This window comes from Myotis yumanensis, unplaced genomic scaffold (genome assembly GCF_028538775.1).
Source record: "Myotis yumanensis isolate MYYU_CA2020_CCGP unplaced genomic scaffold, mMyoYum1.0.hap1 SCAF_6, whole genome shotgun sequence".
NCBI lineage: Eukaryota > Metazoa > Chordata > Mammalia > Chiroptera > Vespertilionidae > Myotis > Myotis yumanensis.
The window spans coordinates 54,395,042-54,418,998 of NW_027223757.1; the positions used below are offsets into that span (position 1 = coordinate 54,395,042).

A 23,957-nucleotide genomic window follows, 5' to 3' on the forward strand; every position below is an offset into this window, starting at 1 on the left:
TGCACAACCAGTTCAGATAAATCAATTAAAATCCCCAACACTAACGTGGGCCTTTTTTATTTCTAGGAAACCATTACAGGCCTCAAAACAGTTTCTACATCAGATTCTACATATGAAAGCAAGAACGTGTAGTAGTCTTACTTAAAATATTCTTTACTTACTCTTCTCGCCTCACTAAAAATTACATGTATTTTTCTTTCCATTTTTGGGGTGAGAGGGGGGACAGGGAGGGTTATTGATAGCAAGTGGCCTATGATCAAGGGAAATGATATCAGTAAATTGTTAGTTTTCTGTCAGTCAGAAATAAGTTTTCTTATTGTCTTGGGTTATAGGTGTTCACTAGAAAGAAGAAATAACTACCAAAGACAAAGAGCCTATCTTCAATTTTATTGTTTGGAATCTGCAATTACAAAGCTTTTTGAGGTCATTTCTTAAACCATTGCACAACACATGCACACATATTTAGAAAAGTTATAAAAATGTTCTTTAAAGTTTGTGCTCTAGTAGAATTTATTCTATTTTACAAGTCCAAGCATAAAAAATATACCCCAAATGCCCTTCTAATTTTCCCTACAATCTTTTTTGTTTTTATTTTTATTGATTTCACAGAGGAAAGGAGAAGGAGAGAGGGATAAAAACATCAATGATGAGAATCATTGATCGGCTGTCTCCTGCACACCCCCTACTGGGAATCAAGCCTGCAACCCAAGTATGTGCCCTTGACCAGAATCGAACCTAGGACCCTTAAGTCCGTAGGCTGACGCTATATCCACTGAGCCAAACCAGCTCGGGCTCCCTACAATCTTACTGACATTATTTATATAGAATGTGTATATACATAGAACTGAGGACATTATTTTACTGCCACAACCTTTATACAGATGTTATGACAAGTATATTCTATGCCAAGGGTACTTAATATTTGTAAACATTAAGAAATAAACATATTCCCTCTCCAAACCTCTAGCTACTGTTTGCTCACTATTTTTAACTTTTTTATATGCATAAATATATTTGGAAATGTGTATAAATCACAAACGTACAGTTCAATGGATTTCACACACTGGACAAGCCTGTGACCAACCAGATAGACATGGAAAACTGTAGCACCCCAGAAACTCCTCCCATACTCCCTTATGGTCCATACAAGTTTCTGTTTAGTTTTATTTTGTGGTCATTGTAGGTGCTCTTTCTTTCTTAGGTGCTCACTGTTTTCTAAGGTGAAGGTTTCCCTTTCTCATTGGATCATGCAACGCTGAGCAGGTTCACATGTTCCCACAACCACCTTTGGGCAAAAATCATCTCTTCAGTCTGGGTATTTCCTGAGCACTCACGCAGAGGGGCCCACGCCCAGGTAGGAGCTCTCATATCTACTAGTAGACTTGAGAATGACTTAAGAGTGACTGTTCCAGGTTGGAGGCAGAGCTGACTTCAAACTGCTGTTGTACACCGTTTTTAAAAAATCAACCCTTGTCTCCCCTTTAGGTGTGCCATGACGGGGGAGTGTGTGTGTGTTTGTGGTGTGACTAGAATAAGTACAGTATTGGCACTTGCTGGGGAGGTTTAGAATGACACCTGGTCTAAGAAGGTTCTCTTCTTGACACCTTAAAATTAAGAAGAAAGGAAAGAGCACAGAAGCAGAACCAATGGAATCTTGTAAACAGTTAATGCCATGTGCCAGGCACTCTACTGCTACTCTCAGGAAATATCTATGTAAGAAACCTATGTCCTTTAGCTCTCTTCTGCAATGAAAATTGGTCCTGGGTGCCCTTCCTTCCCTTCCCTTTCTTCCCGCCCCTTGACCTGGCCGGTCCCATTATCTGATGCATCATTTGTTCCTTGACTCATCAAAGGAACGTAGGAGGCACAAGGAAGAATGATGCTCTTATTTAGTCCATGCAACTTACTATAACAGGAAAAAGAAGAGACCAGAAATAAAGCAGAAATTTGTTATCCATGAAGAGAGGAGTCCATTAAGTATTCTGAACAGCTTAAAATATGCATATGCAAACCGAAGACGGTGGTCTTCCTCTCTCAGGGCTCATTTTAAATTCTTTTCCTGTGTGTTCACTAAGTTGTTGATCCTGAGTGATGATGTCAATGTCTTTATTTACGATCTTCTAAGCTCAGCTTCTAGGAGCCTGTGAAGACGGTCTGTGCCATTATAAAGAAAGTTCTTAAAAGGCAGTTTCACACATTAATGGCAAGGAGAGTTTTCTGGCTATTGGTATAAAACAAGGATAGCTGCCAAAATTGAGAGGACTATTAGATAAAAGTTTCCATGGTAACGGCTTCCTGCAGAAAACGTGATCCGACCTTCAACTGCTGGATAAATGACTTTCATTTTTGAGATGTATTGAGAAACCACGTTGATATCTTGGTCACCTAGGAAAACATGGACATTATTTTAGTGACAGAAAAGGTATCAATAGTCAGAGAGGAGACAACCAATGCATTTCTCTCAAGTTCTTTGTAATTGTAATTGGGGGAATAGTCCTTTCGTTGTAGAGGTAAAGTGTTCCGGAAGAATAGAAGAGCGGTGATCACAAGTGCCTTTTCGTGTTCCAGGTGTGAATGCAACTCAGGGGAAAGTTTGTGGACATCATTGCCTTTAAAGCACTTGGGGAACTGGACAAGAGAAACGAGTTGAGACATACAGTGGCTTCTGTTTGCTTGCCTGCTCCAGAATCATTTCCACATAATTGCTGGAGAGGCAACGGGGCTTCATTTCCAAAAGGAGAGCTGATAAAGAAATACTAATTGCCTACTACAACAAACCCTTAGGAATCCAGCAAAATTTATTTAAAAAATACCACTCTATAAATCATGTATCTGATAAGAGGTTTGTAGTAAAAAAATATATAGAAGTCATACAAGTCAGTAGAAAAAAATCTGGTTAAAATTGGGCAGAGGATTTGAATAGACATTTTTCCACAAAAGTCACACAGATGGCCGACAGACATAAGAAAAGATGCTCAGGAGAATCAAGATGGCGGCACAGGTAAACACCTGAATTTGCTGCCACGCACAACCACGTTAAAACTACAACTAAAAGACAAAATGAATATCATCCAGAACCACAGGAATGCTGGCTGAGTGGAAATTATACAACTAGAAGGAAAGAGAAAAGCAACTTGAGTCTGGTAGGAGGTGCAGAGGTGTGGAAGTGCAGAGGTGTGGAGGCATGCGTGAAAGGGGCTGGCAGCTGGGTACGCTGTTGTCTTTTTCAATTGGGAGGGAGATACAAGCTCCCTCCAGTTCTGGGTGAGAATTTGGGGACCCAGACTCATATGGAGAAAAACTGGACTGTCTGGCATCAGCAGGAACGGGAGGGTGGCTTTCTCCCAGAGGTGCTTGCAGCAGTCATTGTTCCTGCACGGGCCGTGGGACACAGATCCGGGGACCTCCCCGAGGCAGATAAGACTGGCAGTCATTGCGGTTTGCTCTGCCCTGGTGATTCCTTGAGATCCCACCCCACCCAATTTACAACCCCACCCAAGCCCTGCACAGAGGCTTTTGCATATGAATGGCCTGGCCTTTCTCCACCTAAAAACCTGGGCAGACTCAGTGAGTGCCAAAGCCCCACTGAAGCCAGTCCTGCCCCATAAAGATGTCTCCAGCACAGAAGTTCTCCCACTGTAGACACAACTGGTCCTCACAGCCAATTGGCCTGGAGGCAATTCTTCCCAGGGATACCAACAGCAATCAAGGCTTAACTACAACAAGACTGTGCACACACCCCACAAAGGGGTGCACCAAGAGTGTCCACCTCAGGTAATTAGTGAGGCTGAGCCACTGGGCCCTATAGGACACTTAGCACACAAAGCCACTCTACCAACATAGGGAAGCAGCCAAAATGTGAAGACAAAGAAATAGGTCACAAATAAAAGAAATAGATGAAAGCAAACTACTGGATATAGAGTTCAAAACCACAGTTATAAGGTTACTCAAAAATCTTCTAGAAACCTCCGAGAAATATAGCAAGACCCTCAAGGATATGAAAAAGGACCAATTAGAAATTAAGCATACACTGACTGAAATAAAGAATATTATACAGAGATCCAACAGCAGACTAGAGGATCCCAAGAATCAAGTCAAAGATTTGAAATACAAAGAAGCAAAAAACACCCAACCGGAAAAGCAAAATGAAAAAAGAATACAAAAATATGAAGATAGTGCAAGGAGCCTCTGGGACAACTTGAATTGTATCAACATCCGAATTATAGGGGTGCCAGAAGAAGAGAGAGAGCAAGATACTGAAAACCTATTTGAAGAAATAACGACAGAAAACTCCCCCTACCTGGTGAAAGAAATAGACTTACAAGTCCAGGAAGTGCAGAGAACCCCAAACAAAAGGAATCTAAGGAGGACAACACCAAGACACATCATAATTAAAATGCCAAGGGCAAAAGACAAAAAGAGAATATTAAAAGCAGCAAGAGAAAAACAGCCAGTTACCTACAAGGGAGTACCCATACGACTGTCAGCTGATTTCTCAACAGAAACTATGCAGGCCAGAAGGGAGTGGCAAGAAATATTCAAAGTGATGAATAGTAAGAACCTACAACCAAGATTACTCTACCCAGCAAAGCTATCATTTAGAATTGAAGGTCAGATAAAGAGCTTCACAGATAAGGAAAAGCTAAAGGAGTTCATCACCACCAAACCAGTATTATATGAAATGCTGAAGGGTATTTAAGAAGATGATGAAGAAGAAAAAGGTAAAGATAAGAATTATGAACAACAAAGGGACAACAAATACGTATCTATCAACAAGTGAATCTAAAAATCAAGTGAATAAAAAATCTGACAAACAGAATAAACTGGTGAATAGAATAGAATCAGCGGCATAGAAAGGGAGTGGACTGACAATTCTCGGGGGGAAGGTGGTGTGGGGGGTTCGGGAAGAGACTGGACAAAAATCGTACACCTATGGACAAGGACAGTGGGGGCGGGGGGTAAGGGTAGGAGGTAGGGTGGGAACGGGGTGAAAGGGAGCTATGGGGGGAAAAAGGAACAACTGTAATAATCTGAACAATAAAGATTTAATGAAAACAAGAAAGAAAAGATGGTCAACATCATTAATCATCATGGAAATGAAAATCAAAACCACAGTGAGGTATGCCCTCACACCTATTAAAATGGCTGTCATAAAAAAGACAAGGAGTGTTGGTGACGATGTGCATTGTTGGTAGGAATATAAATGCACACAGCCACTATGGAAAAAATTAAAAATGAAGCTACCATATGATCCAGCAATTCCACTCATGAGTATTTATCCAAAGAATATGAAAACACTACATAAAATATATGCACCCCCATGTACACTGCAGTATTATTTTCAGTAGCTAAGATAAAGAAGCAACCTAAGTATCCATCAGTGGATGAATGGATAAAGAAATTGTGACATACGTATATATAGGTGGGGCAAAAGTAGCTTTACAGTTGTTCATATGGAAAACAATATAATAATAATACAAGAATAAATTCTGTGTTTCAAAGCATCACAACTGTAAACTTACTTTTGCCCCATGCTGTGTATTCACACTATTCAGCCATAAGAAGAAAAAAAAAAAAGAAATCTTGCCATTTGGAACAACACAGATGGATCTCGAGGGCATTATGCTACATGAAATAAGCAAAAAAAGACAAATATCATATGATTTTATTTATATGTGGAATTCAACAACAACAAAACCAACCTAAAAGATACTGAGAATAGATTGGTGGTTACCAGAGGCAGGGTACTGAGGGGTGGGAGAAATGGGTGAAGGGGATTAAAAAGTACAAACTTCCAATGATAAAGTGCTGGGAATGTAAAGCTCAGTATGGTGACTATATCAATACCGCATTGCTATGAGAGTAGACCTTAAAAGTCCTCATCACAAGAAAAATATGTATTTTTTGTAACTATGTATGGTGATGGATGTTAACTAGACTTGGGTGATTTCACAATGTATACAAAGATCACGTCATTACGTTGTACACCTGAAACTAATGTTATATGTCAATACAATCTCAATAAAACCACACACTCTAATACTTAAAAAAGACCTCTCTGGTTCTCACCCCTGGGAATACATTAGAATCACTGGGAGAGACTTTTCTCCCTACCCAATTAAATTAGAATCTCTTAAAAGTCGGGGCCAAGGTACTGGTAGTTAAAATGCTCCCTAGTGGTTCTGATGTGTAGCCAGGGTTGAGAACCCTTAGGGCCCAGGCTCCCTCAGCCTTCTGGTTGAGTTCCTCTTCTCTAACACCCATCGGCCGGGATGGGCTTGGTGCTGCCCAGCCATCAGCCTCTGCCTCATGGCGCTAAAGAGAACACCTTGTTCAGCTTGCCTTTCCATCTTCTGGCGTGGAGTGCACAGAAGTAGCCAGTGCCTTTCCCCGGGAAGGGCTGCCTCCTCTGCCCTGACTGCTCTCTACCTCCTTGGAACCAGCAGCTGGAATGGCAGGTCTGCCCTGACAGGGCTGCGGAGGAAGCTGGCTGAGCCGCACCCTGAAGATTTAGGGGAGCTGTGCCCGTGTCTTGCAAGCACACTGATTTCTCCCTGGAGAAGAGGAAGGGGCAGTGTATTCTCTCGGTGGACTTCATGCACATGATGTGGTTCTCAAAAGGATTTTTAAAAGGCTGGTGTCTAATGGCCCTAAATGCTGACAGAAATACTGACTGGCTCAAGTGTGGTTCCCATAACGTGCTCCACCAAGGCGCTGTGCTGAAAGGGCGGTGCAAGGCTTAACTACAACAAGACTGTGCACACACCCCACAAAGGGGTGCACCAAGAGTGTCCACCTCAGGTAATTAATGAGGCTGAGCCACTGGGCCCTATAGGACACCTAGCACACAAAGCCACTCTATCAACATAGGGAAGCAGCCAAAATGCGGAGACAAAGAAATAGGTCACAAATGAAAGAAATAGATGAAAGCAAACTACTGGATATAGGGCAGGGTCATCTCCCATGCACCCCTTGACCCATTCACACTAAAAGCTTCTGTAGAAAGCTGAGATGATGTACTATGATGATTTTCCACGGCCAACCTAAAGTTCTAGAGCAGCCGTGGGCAAACTACGGTCCGGAGGCCGGATCCGGCCCGTTTGAAATGAATAAAACTAAAAAAAAAAAAGACCGTACTCTTTTATGTAATGATGTTTACTTTGAATTTATATTAGTTCACACAAACACTCCATCCATGCTTTTGTTCCGGCCCTCCGTCCAGTTTAAGAACCCATTGTGGCCCTCGAGTCAAAAAGTTTGCCCACCCCTGTTCTAGAGGTATGTTTTTTCTGTAAATGAAAAAATTCATTTTTCAACATTTAAATAGCTGTTTATATGTACATAAAAGAGTTTTAAAAACAGTTTTGATTTATAAATGCATTTTCCCTGGTGTGGATGGCTGGGTATGGGTGCTGGGAAGGGACAGGCACATGTTCCCACACACGGGAGGGAGTTGGCCTCTGCCTTCGCTGCTCTGGCATCGTGAGTAGCTCCCCCCTTTGGACCAGCACTGTTGTTCCTGAGTACCTATGGGATGTGGAGAAGAACAGGCACCTGTGCTTACCTGAATTATGTTCTAGTACCTCTTCTCTTAACATCTGGAATCCATCTCCACCGTTAGCAAGGAAGCTCGGGAGGACCACCTTATACACCTCATCCGTTCTGAGAGGCTCGTAATGGGGCACTCGGCACCGGGTGCAGAGAACATCTAGTTTGACCACTCTGTCCCCAGGCTTTCGGGAAAGATCATACACCACGTGGATTCCTAGAAAAGAAATGAGTCTGTATGTTTTCACTGGACCCAAAGGGAAATTTCTGTTTTTGAGAAAAAGATATTGGCCAAAACCTGGAGTTGGGGCCCTGGGCTTGGTTTTCATTGAGTTTGAGTGTGAGTGAAATTTCAGCAGGAGTTGAGGTGACAGTGCAGCTACCCTTTCCTGGTTAGGGTGAGTCCTTCTGGGAGGCCTGAGAATCACGGGAGGAAAACGGGCTCTGGCTGAGAATGGGCAAGGACCAGCTCCGTGGGAGAAGCTACATCTTTCCAAAATCCCAAATGAATTGGTTCAGCAGCTTTGGAAAATGAGAAATAGATGAGAGGGGCAGGCCATTTGTTACAATGCTGAAGAGTACAAAATGGTGATAATTTGGACCTGAGCGACTTCCACAGGACATACAACTCCCCAGCACCGGGCTGGAGCATCAAAACCCGCTGTTCCCCCGACTCTCCTGGAAAAACGCAGAATGTGTGTGTTACCCCTCAGGCAGCAGGCCCGAGCCCAGGCCCCCCACCTTCTGCAGCCCCTCAGTCCCAAGCATTCTGCAGAGGGAGAGCGACACAGTCACACCCATCGAGCAGGGCCACCATCTACAGTAAAAAAAACCAAAACGAGGCCAGGATATCCTTTCAGGGCCAAGTAAGATTGTTAATGTAAAGGTTAATGCACGGGGCTGTGGGATTATTGACAAAAGCGTTTCAGAAGTCCTTGGCAATTTCAGAAGAATTTATTTTCATCGATGTTCACTGGAATTGGTGGGATGAGCAGGGCAGGCAGGTTTCCTCTGCATTTGGAGATGTTGAGGACTTGCCCAGGTCACCGTGGAACCAGACCACCGTAGGGTGAGGCCAGGGCTGGAGCCCGACCAGAACAAATGTTCTGCCCAATTAGAACCCCTTGCTTCAATAATCAGGTGTGCCCCTCCCGGAAATCGTCCGTGTTAATAACTGATTGGATGCTGCACGCTTCTGAACCTCTGCAGGGTTCCAGATGGTTATGACTAGAACACAGGAAGGACTTTATTTTATTTTATGAAGAGTATTGAATGTTTGAACAACTAAGATTTTAATAGAAACGACTTCAAGGCAGCTGGCCCGTTCGAGTTAGGAGGGCCTGCACCTGCATAGGGCCCACCTGCTGTCCCAATCGGACTGTCAATACTGCTCAGTGCCGGGCCTCGGGGCTTTGGCGCTGACCTCATCTCGGTGGTCTGCGAGGCCGCATCCTTTAAAAGACTGTGCACCAGTGTTGGCCTATGGAAAACCTGAACAGGCCTGGCCACAGAGGTCCTGGTGAAGAGGAGCGAAGCCCACCAGCTGGGAATCCCGCCTCACCCGGGAGGGACTTACCGCCCACCTGCAGGAACTCGCCGGTGGACTGGCCGTAGCGGTGCACGCTGTGCTCGAAGGCCTTCTTCAGGGTGGAGCCCTTTACTTGGACCAGGTCAAAAGTGCCTCCGAAGGGTAAGACGGCCGCCAGGTTCTCCCACGTGATCGTGCCTGCGGGTGGTCACAGAGGAGGAAGAAGGCGGTATCTTGAGAACAAGCATTCCCCAGACCAGGTTCCTTTAGGGCTGGTGGGGGAGGCCGGGGGATGGGAGGCGATGAGATCAGCACCCGGAGTCTAAGTGGCTCCTGATGCAGCGCAGGTGGGAGTGGATTCAAGAGGCCCTTGGCCGGGCCCTCCCCCCTGAGCAAGATGGCAGGAGCTGGTGACCGGCTGTGGCTCCCAAGTCGCCTGTGCCTAGCCTGGATCTCCTGGCGTGAGGCTGGATCTGTGGTGAGTGTTAAGCATTGCTTAGGTCCTCCAGACAGCATTTCCCTGCCGCCTGCCCCTGATTGAGACAACGCGACCAGCTTGGGGCTTACACCAAAACGGGCTGGTTATGAGAGTGCCTGAGTGTCTGAGCAGCTGTCTGGCTGGTGTGGTTCACCACATAACGTAACCCTGGATGTCTGTAAGTGCTCGGAAAGGATTTAATCCAGTGGTATGTTTCCCAGCGCAGAATAGTGCTGCCTTTCTCTTTCCAGATATCAGCGTGCAGGCTGCCAGTACCTTGCATGAATCAGCAACAATTCCCATTTAACTTCGTGAGTCAGAAGCTTAGATCAAGCTTGGGGTCCACAGACCTCAGTCTGCTGCCTCCACATGCAAACACACCTGAGAAAACACGTCTGTGTGAGTGTGTGTGCGCGCGCGCTCTGGGCGAGGCAGGACTGAGTGGCGGTGAGCTCGCACTGACACTGTGGTGCATGGCAGGCTGCAGAGCTGAGGCTGCCCATGGGCGCGGCCACCCCGAGCCCAGGGCCCGAGCCTGGGGAGCATACCGTTGTTCCGCTCGTCAATGGGAGACCGGATGCCACCGCCGTTTAAAATGCACATGGACACGTGGTTCCAGGACATTTCATCCAAGTGTCTGAGGTTGTTGTTAATCTGCAACGGTAGCAGAGTTTACGTGAGTTATTCTGGGTCTTCCTCCTTGGGATCCCGTCCAGGAATGTGGTTGGCTCTCCTGAGGACATGAAGCTGCTTCTCCCCGCTCCCGTGTTCCCAGAGAGCTCTCAAGAGTCATCAGAATGAGAAGAAAAATAAGACACGGTGACCCATCTCAAGCTCCAAGCCCCTCTCCTAAGACCCCGTGCTCTCCATGGGCCTCAGCGAACTGGCTCTGAGTCAGGAAAGGCCTCCGTTCGGACTGGCCTGTGAGGCTGTCCCTCCAGGGCCGGTCCCACACTGGCGCCTGAAGGCGGAACCTGAAAGCCTTTTGACTCCAGGCCTCAGGCCCACAAGGACCCTGGCCTCCATGTCCAGGTCCCCAGCCAATTCCAAACCAGCTATTTTGAAGGCCCAAGAACAGCCTCCTGAAACTGGGGAGAATCAGTTGCATTCTTACTCTTCTTTTACAAAATATATGTTTAGTTACAAGAAATAAAATGAATATATTCTCGTTTGGGAAAAAAAATAGTGCAAAACGGAGAGTTTTCTTACCCTGGCCCCAGTCTCTTAGCGGAGAGGTAAGCACTGCTTACTGTGGAGAGCAGCTACAGTGTTTGGACAGGCTCAAGCCTCGGATTAATGAGAGGGCACAGTCCTCTCATGGCCACGTGCAAGTTCCAGCTTGGAGGGCAGAGCCCTCCCAGCACAATTATAGCCAATGGCTATAGTTGTAAGCTTGAACCTATGGTCCGAACACGTGGTCCCACATGTCTGAGTGATGTGGGCTTGATAGAGTTCAGGTGCATGTAATTGAGTAGGATAGAAACCCACGAGAATGTTGTAAACATCTTGACCATGCCCTTACTTTGCCTCCCTCTTCCCCTCCGTTAGCCTGGGCCCTGTGCCCCGTGGACCACTCACCATGGCATCACAGATCAGGTTGCCCATGTTGCACTCCTGAAAGCGGCACGACTGACTGGAGCCGTTCAGGTAGACGATGGTTTTCCCCAGCTCCTGGGAGGAATAATTGTCTAGTTTGATCCGCCATCTGTTAATGTCTGCTTTGATGGTCGGATCTAGAAGAAAAAGAAATAACCACACACAAAAAATCAGTCTGTAGTTAAAGCCGATCCCACACTGGCCTCCGTTTTGAGGAAGGAATCAAACACCATTCCGCAACCTGTGTGAGTACGCACTGCTTTACCGTGCTTGTGAACCTTGTGGTTTTGACTATGCAACTTCCTTAGGAGCCTCTATTCTGTTTCCTGGTACTAAGACCTGGAATGAACCTTTATTTGAAGACGTGCGGTGTCTCCGACCATCAGTTCATCACCTCTGAGTCCCGGCTGGCCCGCCTGCGACGGCGCTGGCGGTGCTGGTGGGTGATGAAGGCTCAGGGGCAAGTACACAGGCTGCTGAGGTTCTGCCGTCTGCGTGGCCGGCCCCTCCCTCTGGCTGTTGGGAGGTCGGTGTGGCTGTGTGGGGACCATTGCCCTTCAGGGCACTGTGGCCCCTCAGAGGCCCCCTTCCCTGACCTGATCACGCTAAGCAGCAGGCGGCAGGTGAGAGGTGTAGCTGAAGCCCCTGAGCTGGGGCGACTTGCCCCAGGCACACTGCTGCCGGGCGGGGTGGGGCAGGGCCGGAGCCCTGCTCTGCCGGGTCGGAACCCCTTTGCTTCTGTCGTCAGCTGTCCTCTGGACGTGAGCTGAGAGTGGCTTTCCCACGCCAGGGCCAAGCTTGAAAAGGCCCAAGAGGCAGGACAGTGTCTGATGCTAAAAGGACTCAAAAAAGCAAACAGGGATTTGTGGCGTTTGGGTGTTTTAAATCTCTTTATCCACGAAAATGATAAATTCAGGAGAAGCCCAATTCTACAAAATATTATAGTCTTGTCCTGAAATAATAACAAAAAAAGGGAGGAAAAATCCAGCCACTTAATTCTGGGGTTAGTGGGACATGGCCCCGTTTCACGTACCTTCAGGAATGCTGCTGTTGAGAAGAATGGGATTTCCATGGGACGTGATGACATTTCCTTTTGCATCAAACTCAACCTTCAAATAGCCTAAGTATTTGCCAAAAGCATAGGCCTGGACCACAGGAACCTTCCGTCCGTCGTCGGAGGTGACGATGAATGGGTAGTTCCCAGCCGGCACCTCTTTGGAAGGTGGGGTGCCTAAAATAAAAGGGCCAAAGCTGATCAAGTCAGCCCTTGTACACGGCTGGCTGTGGGCCAGCAGGCCATTGGCCCGAGGACATTGAATTCTGAATTGATGACTTGCCAGCCGCTGCTCCACACAGCTGGTCTTTCAGAGCCCGTGGGGCACCTGCCATGTATCCGAACGCCCCTTTGCCACACAGATCCTCAGCAGGCATTTGCTAAGCTCTTCCTGAGGCCAGGCACTGTGCCTGGTGCTGTGAGGACAGAAAGATGCAATACCGCTAGGATGATCCGCCCTCCCTCCTGACCCAGCGCCATTCTTACTACCCACTTCACTGCACTGCACTGTAGTTTCCACACCCGTAAAAGGGGTGAAAGAACTCCTACTTCACAGGGCTACTTCATGGATTCAATGTCTGAACTCCCTGGCTCAGTGCCTGGCACATGGTAGATAATAAAAGCATATTTCCTTCTTGTGAGGTTATGGCAACCTCTAGACACTCTAGACACACACTCCAGACCTTAGGATTGTTAATGAACGAGAACAGAAATGACAAAGGGCTGCCTTCAGGTTTTGCTGTTAAATCCTGGGTCCCTCAGATGGCTTTTGGAAGAGCTACATTCATCCTCTGACTGACCAGCACGCACACTACCTGTCCACCAGATCTCACATGGCAGTTCGGCTGATTTCCGTCTCAAAGGGGACCCCTGGGAGAGCTGTGGGAGCCACTCATCACCCCACTGTGCCTCCTGGGCACGTGTCTGCATGAGGGTGGGGAGCCCGGCCACAGGATACAGGGAGCCTCGAATCACCAGCACATTTCAGTTCTGTGACTGCACCCCTCCTTCAGGCATGCTGCAGTTCCGATCTACCTCCTCAGAGACAATGACCTAGTTTGGGTTGTTCTGATAGAACAGATATCCTTGACCTGCCACTGGTCCTATCACCTCCCTCCTTCCTACCAGATGTTAGGGGTCCAGGGAACTTCAGCAGGCATTGCTTATTCATACGGACCAGTAACGGGAGTCAGCCGAGAGCCAAGCCGGGGCTAAATCTCATTTAATCCTCCAAGAATCTCACGAGGCAGGTCCTACTATTATCCCTGATTTATAGACTAGCAGACTGATTGTCTTAGGCCAGGGGTGGGCAAACTTTTTGACTCGAGGGCCACAATGGGTTCTTAAACTGGACCGGAGGGCCGGAACAAAAGCATGGATGGAGTGTTTGTGTGAACTAATATAAATTCAAAGTAAACATCATTACATAAAAGGGTACGGTCTTTTTTTTTTTTTTTTTTAGTTTTATTCATTTCAAACAGGCCGGATCCGGCCCACGGGCTGTAGTTTGCCCACGGCTGTCTTAGGCTCGTCCAAGGTCCCAAGGCTGGTATGCGAAGGGCAGATTGAAAAGCAGGCTGTGAGGCACTGAAACTCTGTTCTCTCCTCACCCAACACAGCCCACAGTGTTCTGTTCTCCTACGACCAGCAAGAGCTGGTTGCCAAAGGCCCCTCACCCAGCCAGGTGCAAGCCCGGGCGGCCCCTCGGGCCCTATGCTGTTTCTGGGCTTGTCTTTACACCTGAGACGAGCTGCAGTGCATGTGATGGAAACCCGCCCCTGCTCTGCTCCTGTGCGAAGAGCAACCCCTCCAGCTCAGTACCCACAGAGAAGTGCTGCAAAGGCCAGCACTTCACAAGCAGGAAGGGCTGCTGCCAACCTTCATTCCCCATTTTCTGGAAAAAAAGAAAAAAAAGAAAAAAGAAAAAGAAGGCCTTAGCACTTTATTGTTAGGAAAGCACCTGACTTGAGGAGCCGTGCAGGCCTTGTCTTATCTCCACCTGCAGTGTACAGTTTTATGGGCTATGGCAGTTGTGGATGATGTGGAGCAGTGCACAGTGGCAGGGAAGATTAACATTCTCATCATGCTCATTCTGTCCTGTGGGCAAGCCTGGAACCTGCTTTTAGGGTGGCCAGGGGGTGTGGCAGGCCTCTCCCACCTTCTCAGCTGGAGAGGGTTACAAGTAGGTGGTTCTCTGAGCCCCGAGAAGCTTGGGGAGGCGCAGTTCCCAATGTACCCACAAGGTGGCGCAAAACACCCGTCCAGGCGGAAACAGCACTAAATGCGTTTCGGAAAGGACTGGCAGTTTCCTGGAAACCCAAGAGAAGGGTTTAGCCTGTATTTTTCTGCCTTCCATAGACATATCTGAACTTGAACAGAATGTAAGCGTTAGAAATCCGAGGATGGTCAGATGCCCCATCAGATCAGCACGTATTCTACACACACAGGAGCTACAAATCCCAGCTCCCATCCGGCAGGGAACGTTCTCCAATCCTGAAAGCCCATGATGCTCCTTTTCTCAGAAGAAGAGACGTGTCCTCGATGTCTTACTTGGACTCAATCTGGTACTGGGAGGCCACTTCCTCTGTGGCGAATCCCTGCCGCCACGGCGGAGCCCTCTCTGTACTCCCCCCCCCCCCCCCCCCCCCCCGCCGCCCCCTACTTGGGACCCCTGAAAACCACAGGCAGAGAAAACAACCCCGGACTCCACATTTCCACACCATTCCATTTTCTGCCAAAGACGTTCATACCCAAAATATCCTCCCCACACATCTGTCTTTAGAAACCCAGCTCGTCATCTTGGCAGAAGTTATTCACCAGAACTCTATTCCAGCCACGCGGCAAAGAAGTAATATGGGAGTCAAACTTGGAGAAGCGGAAGTTGTGGGCTGGCATTTAGAGTTGGTCAGGGGCATTTCCTAGCACAGAGTGGGTGCCTGAGAGGCCCTAACAGGGAGCTCCCCGCCTGGGAGCCCTGGCCACAGCAGCCCCTCAGGACCCTGATGGTGTCAAGGCCAGAAGGGGCTGAGAAGGTGGGTCATGGTGACCCGGGTGCCAGGGAGCAGGTCGTTCACATGGTTTCCAATTGGCTGAATGAATTACAGGTGGTTTTAAAAAATATATTTTTATTGATTTCAGAGAGAGGAAGGGAGAAGGAGAGAGAGAGAGAGAGAAACATCAATGAGAGAGAATCATTGATTGGCTGCCCCCTGCAGGCCCCTTCCTGGGGATTGAGCCCAGCCCACAACCCGGGCACGTGCCCTTGACTGGAATTGAATCTGGGACCCTTCAGTCCGCAGCCCAATGCTCCATCTATTGAGCCAAACCTGATATGGCTATAGGTGTTTTTTTAAAAATCCTCACCCAAGAACATGCTTATTGATTTTAGAGAGAGGGAAAGGAAGAGAGAAAGAGAGAGAGACACAGAGAGAGATTGATCAGTTGTCTTCCAGTACTTGCAACCTAGGTATGTGCCCTGACCAGGAATCGAACCCCCAACCTTTTGGTGGACAGGACAGCACACCAGCCAGGGAAAATTATAGAATATTTTAATGCAATCCATATTATGTTTTTTTCTTTTTATTGAATTTGTTGGCGTGACTCTGGTTAACAAAATTATACAGATGTCAGGTGCACCATTCTACAACACATCCTCTGCATACTATGGTTTTTCATATATATGGGGATCGGTTTAAGAACTTCCAAACTGCTATAAAGGACCAGATAAAAATAATTGGTAATTAGCATATTTCACATCATTGCTTCTAAGGGACTTCAGTCTTTCTTTTGAATTACCTGGAGGTGCTCACTTCCAGCAGACACTGTTTTATCTGTCTGCTTCTCTACATCTCCTCAGGCAAGGTCACCATTATCGGATGCCTGGCTACGGCAGCCTGAGTGACCTTTCTGAAACGCAGTATGATCATGTGCTCCCTGCTTTAAAATATTTCCTGCTGGCCGTAGGCAAAACAATGCAATTTTTGGCATGAATATCATAAACCATTGTATCTACACGACGTGGCTCTTTCTCTCTTTACCAGCTTCATCTGGATTCTAGACCAACAGCCCTGCACATCAGCAGTCGGTCCTTTCATTCCTAGACCACACCCACCTCCGCAGCCTCCCACTGAGGACTAAGACCTGGAGCTGGAGACCTCCAGGAGAATGACATCATTGTGCTTTAGTTTATTCATCCGTGAAATGGAGAGAAAATAACAATACCTGCCTTGCCGGGTTGTTGGGAGGATTAAAGAAGTGAATGCAACAAGTGAAGCTGACTTAGGTAATTGCTCAATACGATTAGAGATAATCAGGTATCAAGCTAACTCTTGGACATCTTTCTGATCTTAGCCCAAATGTCATTTCCCCAGGAGAACACTCCTATCGTCCTGAGACTGACCTCCTCCCCCACAGGCGCCTTAGGTCATCCTTAACTCAGAATGCCCTATCTCCCCATGTTTCCTTGCTGTCTCTGAACCTTTCATGTATGTGGGTCACTGACTCTCTCATGTATGTGGGGTTCCCATGTGTATGTATGTCAATTAAATTTGGTTATTTTCTCTTGTTAATCTGTCCCATAATTTAATTATTAGACCAGTTGAAATAACCTTGAAGGTAAGAGAAAAATCTCTTCCTCCCCTAAAATGTGACATGATTGACTGATTTGCACACTGGTAAGAAGCATCGGATCAAGGTCAGTGTGCAGAAGAGACTATTCCACGATGTGACTACTGGCTGAGACCTAGGCCAAAAGAGGTTGCTTCCTGAATCCCAGGCTGTCGGGTTGCCCCTCTCCTGCTCCCCAGGCATGCTGGTTCCTGGCACAGGCTGTCACCCCTCCCCAGGCAAGTTTGCAAGTCACCTTCCCCTTATCTGGGGCAGGACACGCCCCAGTGTCCTTATCCACCCTACCCTGTCTCTATGACCCCTGAGCACCTGCCACGTTGCCCTGACATCCACATCATCTCGCCACCGCCCAGGACGTGTCTCCCTCATGTGTAAAGTCCCACAAGCACTGTGGAGTTTATTAAGGGCCGCGGTATCTCTGGAATTTGCCTAGCACATAGCAGGTTAGGTGGTGGATAAATGTTTGTTGAATGACTCAGCTGAAGTAATTTAGCCAACACTTTTCCATAGATCAGACAAGATTTTGATGCCTTTTCTGTGGTGAAACCCATTTGTAGAGAGGGGCAATGCCTGTGCGCCCACCCCAACTCCCCACCATTAAACATCCTCAACGAAAGCTCGTTTGGGCTCCCAAAGCGAATCAGGAGCTGGGAGTCAAGAGAATGGGTTTTGGTCCAATCTCAGTTTCAATCTGGTTTCGTGATCGTGGGAGAGACGTGGAGTTCCTGGGGTCCACACGTATTTCCTAACTCTATAAAGAGAGATTTGATTGGTGTTTTAAGCCAAAAGTGGTTTCAGGTTTCTTTGTTGTTGTTAAAAGCCCTGAGCATGTTTAGCACACAGGAAATTGTGTGGCAATGAGAGCCGTAAAGCAGGCTGCTCAGGTTGTGAAGCGTGAGGTGAAGTCTGGCTTCAGGGTCTGCCCCGGCACTCTTCAGGGCACCGTGTGGAGCCTGCTGGCCCAGGTGCCCTCCATGCCCAGCAGTGAGGCCAGCTGCCGTGTGCCCTGCCTCTTGTACAGGAGCAGCTCCGGGTGCCCAGGCTCCCTCCCATCTTCACAGCAGAGGTAAGAGGTGGTTGGCAACTAGAGTGCTGAGTCATGGTCTCCCTGGCCATCTCTGTACCCAACCGTGATGTGCCCACTGCCATGGTCCCTCAGGGAACCCTAGGGTCCACGTGATATTGTCCATATCCAGACGGTGTTCCTCTTTTTTGCACATGGTTCAGTTTACTGCTCAGATTCTTGCTCTTGGGCTTTCAAAGACAACTGGGAGGTCTAAAAGAGATTAATTATGCGTCTTCAGGTAGTACTCAGCATGGCACCCAAGGAGGATGGTCTACAGCAGCAATTTTCTTTTCTTTTTTTAAAAATTGAATTTATTGGGGTGCAGGTTTCAAAAAACATCATCTGCACACACGGCATCGTGCACCCATCACCCCAAGCAAAGTCTCTTTCCGTTCTCATTCCCCCACCCCCCCTTTGCCCACCTCCACCCAGCTCCTTCTGGCTATCACCACACTGTTCGTTGTCTGTGTCTATGTGTTATGTATACATGGCTTTTTGCTTAATCCCTTCACCTTCTTTCATCTAGTCCCCCAAACTCCCTCCCCTCTGACAGCTGTCAGTCTGTTCCATGCATCCATGCCTCTGTTTCTATTTTGTTCATCAGTTTATTTTATTCATTATATTCCACATATAAGTTGGACCATATATGGCGCTTGTCTTTCTATGACTGCTTATTTCACTTAGCATAATAATCTCCAGATCCATACATGCTGTCACAAAAGATAAGCTTTCTTTTCGTTTTTACAGCTGCATAGTATTCCGTTGTGTAAATGTAACACAGCTTTTTTTACCCACTTATCTACTGATGAGCCTTTGGGCTGCTTCCAAATCTTGGCTATTGTAAATAAGGTTGCAATGAATATAGGGGTGTATATACTCTTCTGAATTGGTATTTCAGGTTTCTTCAGATATATACCCAGAAGTGGTTTCACTGGGTCAAAAGGCAGTCCCATTTTTAATTTAAAAAAATTTTAAATATACTTTTATTGATTTTAGAGAGGAAGAGAGAGGGAGAGATAGAAACATCAATGATGAGAGAGATTATTGATCAGCTGCCTATTGCACACACCTTACTGGGGATTGAGCCTGCAACCCAGGCATGTGCCCTGATAGGGAATTGAACGATGGGTCGATGTTCAACCACTGAACCACACCAGCTGGGTTTGAGGTCTTTTTTGGTTCTATATACATTTTTGGAATATTTGTTCTAAATCTGTGAAACATGCCATTGGTATTTTAATAGGAATTGCATTGAATCTATAGATTACTTTGGGTAGTATGGGAATTTTAATGTTAATTCTTCCAATCCATGAACATGGTATATGTTTCCACTTTTTGTATCTTTCACAATTTCTTTCTTCAGTGTCCTATAATTTTCTATGTACAGATCTTTTTACCTCCTTAGTTAAATTTATTCCTAAGTACCTTATTTTTTGTTGTTGTTGCAATAGTAAATGGGATTGTTTTCTTAATTTCTCTTTCTGATAGTCATTATCTTATATAATAAAAGCCTAATATGCTAAGTGTCCAGTCATCCCGTTGTTTGTTCAACCAATCAGAGTGTACCATGCTAATAATATGCTAAGGCTGTTCAACCGCTCACTATGACATGCACTGACCACCAGGGGGCAGACAGTCGACTGATTGACCAGTTGCTATGATGTGCACTGACCACCAGGGGGCAGACACTTAACACAGGAGCAAATAAATAAAATCAGAAATGAAAGTGTCGCTCAGTCAGAAACCAGGCTCATGGCTGGAGAGCACAGTGGTGGTGATGGGAGCCTCTCCTGTCTCCGCAGCAGTGCTAAGGATGTCCAACTACCGGCTTAGGCCTTGCTCTCCAAGGGCTCCCGGACTGTGAGAGGACACAGGCCTGGCTGAGGGACCCCCCCGCCCCCCGCTCCGCCCCAAGTGCATGAATTTCATGGACCAGGTCTCTAGCTGGTGTATAAAAATGCTACCTGTTTCTGAATATTAAATTTTGTATTTGCTACTTTGCCAAATTTATTTATTAGAGCTAGTTGTTGTTATTTTTTTGGTGGAGTCTTCAGGGTTTTCTATGTACAATATCATGTCATCTGTGAATGATGACAGTTTTATTTCCTCCTTCCCAATTTGGATGCCTTTTATTTCTTCTTGTCTGAGTGCTGTGGCTAGGACTTCTAGTATTGTGTTGAATAAGAGGGGTGAAAGCAGACGTCTCTGTCTTGTTCCTGATATTAGGGCAAATCTTTTAGTTTTTGCCCATTGAGTATGATGTTGGCTGTAGGTTTGTTATATATGGCCTTTATTATGTTGAGGTATGATCCCTCTATTCCCACTTTGTTGAGAGTTTTTTTTTTTAAATCATAAATGGGTGTTGGACTTTATCAAATGCCTTTTCTGCATCTATTGATATGATTATGTGATTTTTACCCTTCATTTTGTTTATGTGATGTATCACACTTATTGATTTGTGAATATTGTACCAACCCTGCATCCTTGGAATAAATCTCATCTGTTCATGGTGTATGATCTTTTTAATGTATTGCTAGATATAGTTTGCTAATATTTTGTTGAGGATTTTAGCATCTATGTTCATCAGGGATCTTTGTGTATAATTTTCTTTATTTACAGGGTCTTTATCTGGTTTTGGAATTAGGATAATGTTGGCCTCATAAAAAGAGCTTGGAAATCATCCCTCTTTTTGAATTTTTTGGAATAGTTTGAAGAGAATAGGTGTTAGTTCTTCTTGGAATGTTTGGTAAGACTCACCTGTAAGTCCATCCAGTCCAAGACCTTTGTTTGTTGGGAGTTTTTTGATAACTGCTTCAATTTCATTTGTTGTAGTCAGTCTATTCAGGTTTTCTGATTCCTCCTGATTCAGTTTTGAAAGATGGTGTGTTGCTAGGAATTTATCCATTTCACGCAGGTTGTCCAATTTCCTGTCATATTGTTGTTTATAGTATTTTCTTACAATCCTTTGTAATTCTGTGGTGTCAGTTGTTACATCTCTTTCATTTCTGATTTTATTTATCTGGGTCCTCTCTCTTTGTTTCTTGATGAGTCTGCATCAATCTTGTTTATCTTTTCAAAGAACCAGCTCTTGGTTTCATTGATCCTTTGTATTGTTTTTCTTTAGTCTGGTGCTATGTCATTTATTTCTGCCATGATCTTTATTCGTTCTTCTACTTTCTCCGGGCTTTGTTTGTTGCTCCTTTTCTATTTCTTTTAGGTGTAGATTGTTTATTTGAGATTTCTCTTTCTTCTTGAGGTAGGCCTGTAATGCTATGAACTTCCCTCTCAGGACTGCTCTCCCTGTATTCCATAGATTTTGGGTTATATGTTCATTTTCATATGTCTTCAGTAACTTTTGACTTCTTTCTTGATCTCATTGTTAACCCAGTCAGTGTTTAATAACATGTTATTTCGTCTCCATGTATTTGAAAGTTTTTCACTTTGTTTTTTTTATTGTTGATTTCTAGTTTCAAACCATTGTGGTCAGAGAAGATGCTTGTATGATTTCAATCTTCTTGAATTTCTTAAAACTTATTTTGTGGTCTAACATGTGGTTTATCTTTGAGAATGTTCTAGGTGCACTTGAGAAGAATGCATATTTTGCTGCTTTGGGATGAAATGTTCTGTAAATAACAATTAAATCCATCCAATCCAAGTGTGTTGTTTAAGGTTGCTGTTTCTTTATTTTTTTTGTCTGGAAGATCTATCTATTGATGTCAGCTGAGTGTTAAAGTTCCTTACTATGTCTGTATTGCTGTTGATCTTTCTCTTAATGTCCATCAAGATTTGCTTTACATATTTAGGTGCTCCTATGTTGGGTACATGTATGTTTACAAGGGTTATAACCTTTGTTGGATCAATGCCTTTAGTATTATGTAGTGACCTTCTTTGTCTCTTTTACTGCTTTTGTGTTTAAGTCTATTTTGCCTGATGTAAGTATTGCTACCTTACCTTACCATTTTTTCCCATTTCCTTGTGCATGGAATTTTTTCCCCATCACTTCACTTTCATCTGTGTACATCTTTAGTTCTGATATGGGTCTCTTGTAGACAGCATTTATACAGGTCATGTTTTCTTATCCATTTTGATTGGAGCATTTAGTCCCTTTACATTTAAGGTTATTATTGACTAGGGGCCCGGTGCATGAAATTTGTGCATGGGTAGGGTCCCTTGGCCTGGCCAGTGATCAGGGCTGACTGGGACCTTCCTTTTCCCAGGTGCTGGCTGGGACTTTTTTTCATTCTGCATCGCCCCCTGGTGGTCAGCGCACATCATAGCAAGCAGTCCAACTCCCGGTCAGTCTAACTCCCAGTCAGTTGAACTCCTAAAGGGACAATTTGCATATTAGCCTTTATTATATAGGATGATTTCTTCTTAAAGTAGGCCCTTCAACATCCCTTGAAATGCTGGTTTGGTGGTAATGGACTTTAACTTTTTTTGTCTGGGAAGTAGAACAGCAATTTCAACCTTTTTCATTTAATGGTACACATAAAGTAATTACTAGAATTCTGCACTACACCAAAAAATATATTATAGTTTTTGCCAATCTGACAAAAAATAGGTATAACTTTGATTTATTCACACTGGACAGCTATTGTCGTATTGGCTGTTGTCATTTCTTGACAACCTAAGGGAAAAGAGCTCAGTGCCTCTGACTAAATAGTCAGGTATTGCATGTTTTTTAAATTCTTGTGGCACACTGGTTGAAAATCACTGGTCTAGGTGAAGCTGGCCTGAAATCCAATCCAGGCTGTACTCAACCCTGACAGGTTATAGGAGCATCAAATCAGGGAGCTCTACATGGAATGGGCTACCATATCATTCACTCACTCAGCAAACCTGTACAGAGCTCCAACACCTGCCCAGTGTTGTGGATGTCCACTGTCCATGGGCCAGGCCTAAGGTCTTTGCTTCATCTATATGGGGCTGGGAGAGGCTGCTCAATGGAAACAGAGCAGGCAAGGAGTGATACCTCCTTCTCTTCTGTAGGATCTAGCCTTCCCATGGCTCAGTACCCTTCCGGATATCAGACTTCTCATTCACTTTTTACACTACAGAACAGGGCTTTATGAAACAAATGAAAAATAAAAACAAGAGTCATAAAAACACAGTCATTCTGAAACCAAGGCTCCTTATGACTTCCATTTAGTTTCAAATCCTAGCACTAGAAATCATATTCCCCCCCACACACCCTTACCCTGCGGAGACCTAACCTTTTCTCCTGGATAATCAGCAACCCCCGAGGCAGCAGGGGACAGTAGCCTGGCGCTGAGTAATGGTCACAAGACCTGGAACTTTTTGCAGGCTAAAGATAACATCTTAACCTAAGTTATGCTTCAGCTCCTGAGCCCTAAGGTGGAATGGCCCCTGGCTACTTTCCCATGACCAGATGGAGGGACCCAGAAGACACCTCAGAACTATCCTCCACTCACTAACAGTGTTCTTTCCAGAAGTAACACCTAATTTCTGGAGATTAATAAGGAGGTACACACAACCACAAATTCATGTAAACCTGATATTTTTTTTTAGGGAAAATCAGTATTTAGCTGGAGAAGGCATTCCCAAGGTAGTGGTCACATCCAGTGGTCTAGTGGGAAGTGCTGTGTTTGTGCTCAGTGAGGGGGTCTTAACAGCTGATTCCCACCAACCATTCCTTTCAATTGGGTTGGTGAGCAAGGGAGTGCGCAGTACACACTTTAAATAAAGAGAACCTGGAGATCGTCTGGCATGGAAGACCCAAGCCCTGCTTCCAAAGCCTGACAAGGTCTTTACAAATTCCCCTGTAGATAAGCCTTGAAGAAATTAGAGGTAAAAATACGTTCACTGCACTATCCTCGAGAAACTATAGTGTTCTGCCAGAAAATGTTTTATCTCCCCTGATTTTGGAAAGTAAGCAATCAGCCTCTTTGCACAGATGACTTTCTGTGGAACAGGGTGTTCGAATGGAAGGGATCAATCCTGTTATTCTGCAGATAGAGAAACTGATGTCTACTTTCACCCACGGCCACAGCCAGCCAGGCTGGCTGGTATAACCCAAGAATAACTTAGAGTCGTGGGAGGC

At 45.6% G+C, this 23,957-nt stretch overlaps 1 protein-coding gene across 2 annotated transcripts in view; it reads right to left on the reverse strand.

Moving 5' to 3' along the window:
- Positions 1-372: 372 nt before the first annotated feature.
- The window catches only part of NT5E (5'-nucleotidase ecto), a 58,900-nt gene continuing 35,315 nt past the window's right edge, over positions 373-23,957 (reverse strand). The window contains exons 4-9 of one of the 2 annotated variants that reach the window (XM_070418149.1): positions 12,184-12,381; positions 11,133-11,287; positions 10,103-10,208; positions 9,125-9,274; positions 7,565-7,765; positions 373-2,385 (exon numbers count right to left, since the gene is read on the reverse strand). In XM_070418149.1, coding sequence (XP_070274250.1) covers positions 2,222-2,385; positions 7,565-7,765; positions 9,125-9,274; positions 10,103-10,208; positions 11,133-11,287; positions 12,184-12,381 — 974 coding nt within the window. In that variant the 3' untranslated portion in view covers positions 373-2,221. Of the gene's footprint in view, positions 2,386-7,564; positions 7,766-7,807; positions 8,776-9,124; positions 9,275-10,102; positions 10,209-11,132; positions 11,288-12,183; positions 12,382-23,957 lie in introns of those variants that run through there. The other variant, XM_070418150.1, reaches the window with a different exon arrangement.